Source organism: Stomoxys calcitrans, chromosome 3 (assembly GCF_963082655.1).
Source record: "Stomoxys calcitrans chromosome 3, idStoCalc2.1, whole genome shotgun sequence".
Classification (NCBI taxonomy): Eukaryota; Metazoa; Arthropoda; class Insecta; order Diptera; family Muscidae; genus Stomoxys; species Stomoxys calcitrans.
Genome location: NC_081554.1, coordinates 48,739,334 through 48,744,118, shown reverse-complemented (window position 1 = coordinate 48,744,118; position 4,785 = coordinate 48,739,334). Strand labels below are relative to the sequence as shown.

At 39.3% G+C, this 4,785-nt stretch overlaps 1 protein-coding gene across 1 annotated transcript; it reads right to left on the bottom strand.

Annotated features, from left to right (window-relative positions):
* Positions 1-1,221: 1,221 nt before the first annotated feature.
* Positions 1,222-1,727, bottom strand: LOC131996028 (uncharacterized). The gene is made up of 2 exons (XM_059365448.1): positions 1,428-1,727; positions 1,222-1,368 (listed from the first exon to the last, which is right to left on the bottom strand). Exons 1-2 carry the CDS (start codon positions 1,725-1,727, stop codon positions 1,222-1,224), a joined length of 447 nt encoding a protein of 148 aa, XP_059221431.1.
* Positions 1,728-4,785: the final 3,058 nt, after the last annotated feature.

The window sequence follows — 4,785 nt, the reverse complement described above, 5'->3', positions numbered from 1 at the left end:
TTTGTGATTTCGGCAGACGGGCGGACGGACGGCATTAGTGTGAGTTCGCATTTTCTGCTGCTCTTATGTCTGAAGGACACAAAGCAAGCTGTTGACTTCGTGTATCTTTGAGTGTCACGGAGTGGCGGCCGAAGATAGATGGCAAGAGTATATGTTCCCAAGCTTAGCGGCTCGTATGTCTGAAGGACAAAGGCGAGGTGTTGCCTATGTGTATCTCCGAGACGTGATTCGCCCACTGCGTGGATACGGCATTCAATCACGGGGTGGCGGTCGCACACGGATGGCACGAGTGTGTGTTCGCAAGCTTAGCAGCTCTGAAGTTTGAAGGACAAAGGCGAGGTGTTGACGTGATTCACTTACGACGTGGGTAAGGCCCTTAATCACGGGATGGTGAAAGTAGATAGATGGCACTAGTGTGTGTACTGGGTTTCAGCGGCTCTTATATCTGAAGGACAAAGGCGATGTGCTAGTTACGTATATCTCCGAGACGTGCTCCACTCACGTTGTGGATACGGCACTAAATCACGGGGTGGCGGTAGTAGACAGATGGCACGAGTGTGTGTACGCGGGTTCAGTGGTTCTGATGTCTGAAGGACAAGGGCGAGGTGATGGTTAAGTGTATCTCTGAAATTTGATTCACTCACGGCGAGGCTACGGCTCTAAATGATCGTAAGCAGGCGTATCAGAAGGACAAAAGGAACTTCGTGTTGTGAGTCACTCACCGCATGACTGTAGTACTAGACTATCTGGATGCCGTCAAAAGTCGTGGGTCGGACTCGTGGTCGCTGGCTCTGCGACTCTTCACAATTATCTGTCCCTTTTTAAGCTCCTGTGTGGTGTTGTTGCCTACAAAATTTAAGCTCAATGATAAAGGGCCTCCTTTTTATAGCCAAGTCCGAGCCGCAATGCGACACCTTCTCCTTGTGGAGAAGTTTTTACATGGCTGCCATATCAAATGGTACAGTACCTCAGAAATGTCGCCAGCATTAGGAGGTGATAACCACCGATGAAAAATGTTTTCCGATGTTCTCGCCACGATTTGAACCCAGACGTTCAGCTTCGTAGGCAGACATGCTAACATCTATGCTACGGTGGCCTCAAATAGCAATAAACCATACCATAAATGAGATCACATGAATTTGTTAACAAAAAATTTAAACATATATAAGATGTAGCAGTGTTTTTCTTCCAATAATAAAATACAAGCCATTTGTTCGTTCTTTAATTCTTAACTCCTAAAATAAAATTGACCAAAAAACGTTTCTTGCCATCGGTTAGAAAGATAAAGTTGATCCTGTAGTTCCCATTTGGCATGGGAACCAAAGTCTTCTTTCCCATAATGGTCAAATTTTGCACATAAATGTCATGCTAAGTCACATAAAAAGAGAAGTTTATCAAGTCCATTGACTACAGTAGCAGGTACTCACATTAAAAGGACAGCTATGATTCAGATTTGTATAGGGACCTAGGTAAGCGTAAATGCGTGAAAAAACATTACCGCGTTTGCGTTTTCGCATAAAATCGCAAATGTCCCAGGTATTATTGAGCAGGGGTACACTTAGCGATTTCTGATAAACTATCTGAGCAGTGCAAAACCAATTCGTAACGGGCACTTTAAACAAACGCAATATGATATTCATTTTAGTTAGGTCGGCAGCTTGAGTTAGCTCACATATATCGAATTTGGCGAATTCCGGATCCAATGATTCACACTTGAGATTTCTCATGGTCATTTGATTGCAACATACCTGAAAATTAGAAAAGAGAAGAGAGATGTTAGCATATTGTTGAATATCTTCCGATAATGTATTTATTAACCAATTTAAGCCAACAGGCAATTAATAGAAAATTGCCAAGACCATTCATGTTTTGACTAAATGTATAATTGCAAAATTTTAACGTATAGAAGAAGCTGCCAACCCTGCAGCCCACGTTGTTATAAAATAATTTTTTTATTTTCGAAATTTTTGTTTGAAAAAGTACAATTTTGGCGATAATTGCTTTGTAATCGCAAAAAAATATCACAGCTCATTTCAACTTTTCCCTTTATTGAACTTTGCTCCTTATATAATTGGTTTCTATAAAATAAAGCTAATGTATGAAATTAGTCAATACAAAGTTCATTTTACAACTTCGCACATATTTAAATTGACATACTTTTGAAAATGGAATAGAAGATTTTCGACTCTTTGCATACAAGCATAAGTTCATTTGATGAAACTTTAAGTCGTTTAAATAAAAGCAATTTTAATATTTTTCCAAATTTATCCGTGAACATTCCATTAAGGAACTGGAGCAAACTTCTTACAATTCAGTAAGTAATGCACATTAAGCTCAATGATAAGGACCTTTTTATAGTCGAGTCCGAACGACACCTCTTTGTGGAGAAGTTTTTACATGACAAAGTACCTCACAAAAGTCGCCAGCATTAGGAGGGGATAACCATCGCTGAAAAATTTTCTAATGCTCCTGCCAGGATTCGAATCCAGGCATTCATAGGCGGACATGCTAACCTCTGCGCTACAATGGCTTCCGCAATGTTAATATTGTATTTTTGAAAGTCAGAAGCATTTCTTCTATAGAAAATTCAATAAATGTCGGTCTCTTGTTGCCAATTTTCATAACTTATCGGTTATAGCTGTTCGAGAAGCCTGTTTCAATATTAAATGTTACGCAAATTTATAATATTCCACATTACAAAGTAATACATTGTTGTCGATCTGACAGATATGGTGACACTTCCGTATTTGTTAGGTAGCACTTCTAAGTGCAGAAAGTGAAAACAAAGTTAGCTAGAAACACACGCACATATATTGGGTTGCCCAAAAAGTAATTGCGCATTTATTAAAAGAAAGTAAATGCATTTTTAATAAAACTTTGAATGAACTTTAATCAAATATACTTTTTTTATACTTTCTTTTTAAAGCAAGCTAAATACAGCTGATAACTGACAGAAGAAAGAATGCAATTACAGAGTCACAAGCTGTGAAAAAATTTTTCAACGCCGACTATAGAAAAATCCGCAATTACTTTTTGGGCAAACCAATAGATTATATCGTTTTATAAATTACCCAAATGCCATCAAACATATCTTTTGGCTTTTTTGGATAGAGTATTAAACTGCCATGGTAGAAATCCATTGTATTTGATGATGTTCTTAACACGTTGCAGAACTATGATTAATGGAATTGTCACACTATGGTAAAGCGATCTCCGAGTAATGCGAGCCTCAATCATATCTACACTTACTTTACTTTAATTGGCTATGACAGAGTATTTGTTCCACTAGCTAAACGTAGAATAGCCTTCCAAGCTTCGCGATCTTCTGCGCTCGTTCTAAAACCAAGACACCAAGTTTCGAGTCTGTCTCTCACCACTTGATCTTTCCATCGGGATTTTGGTCTTCCCGGTTTGCGTGTACCACCGTGATTGCCTTCAAAAGACTTCTTTGCTGGAGCTTCTTCATCCATTCTGACAAGATGACCTAGCCAATGCAGCCATTGTATTTTGATGCGTATAACTATGCTATCGTCGTCATATAGCTCGTGGTTTATACGTCGTCTATATTCTCCATTAACGCAAACTAGTCCATATATTTTACGAAGAATCTTTCTCTCAAATACTCCAAGCACTGCCTCATCTACTTTCACAAGTACCCATGCTTCAGAATCATATAACAGCACGGGTAGTATCAGTCTTGTATAGTGTCATGTCTTCGTCTGTCATGTCTACACCAATGTCACAAAACCTTTGGGTATTTTTTCGAACGAATGCAAATTAAGTGATCACAACATAGTATTTTGTTCGATTGATGCCAGTATGCAAGTACAGGTTGCTGTTTAATCTCAAATCCTGATTTGCGATTACGAATTGATACAATCTTCCATTGAAGCCTGGCTTACCTCAATGTCTCACACCGGAAATCCCTCAATCGATACAGAAACGTTGTTAAGCCATATTCAATCTTCAAAAGAAACTCTGCTACTGTTAAAAGTCGTCGTACACCACTTAGAGATAAAATTACACCCTGGTTCAATGGAAGATCTAGCCATGTCCGTCCGTTCTTCCGTTGAAATAACGCTACAGTCATTAAAAATAAAGAAATTAAGCTGAAACTTTGCATCGATTTATTTTTTGTCTATAAACAGGTTCAGTTTGAAGATGGGCTATATCGAACGATATCTTGATATGGCCCCCATATAGAATGATCCGCCGATTTAGGGTCTTTGTCCCGTAAAAGCCACATTATCTGATTTTATTGAAATTTGGGGCAGTGAGTTATGTTAGGGCCTTCGATATCATTCTTCAATTTGGCTCAGATCGGTCCAGTTTTGGATATAGCTTCCATATAGACCGATCCCTCGATACAGGACCTTAGGCCCATAAAAGCCACATTTATTATCCGATTCTGCCAAACTTTGGGACAGTGAGTTGTGTTAGACCCTTCGACATTCTTCTTCAATTTGGCCCAGATTGCTGCGATATAGATCTCTCATATTAAGCTTTTGGGCCCATGAAAGGCCCATTTATTGTCCGATGTCGCCGAAATTTGGGACAGTGAGTTATGTTAGGCCCTTCGACATCTTTCTTTAATTTGGCTCTGATCGGTCCAGATTTGAATATAGCTGCCATATAGACCAATCACTCGAATTAAGGTTTTGGGCCCATAAAAAGCGCATTTATTGTCCGATGTCACCGAAATTCAATTTGGCTCAGATCGGTCCAGATTTGGATATAGCTGCATTATTGACCAATCTCTCGATTTAAGGTCTTGCGCCCATAAAA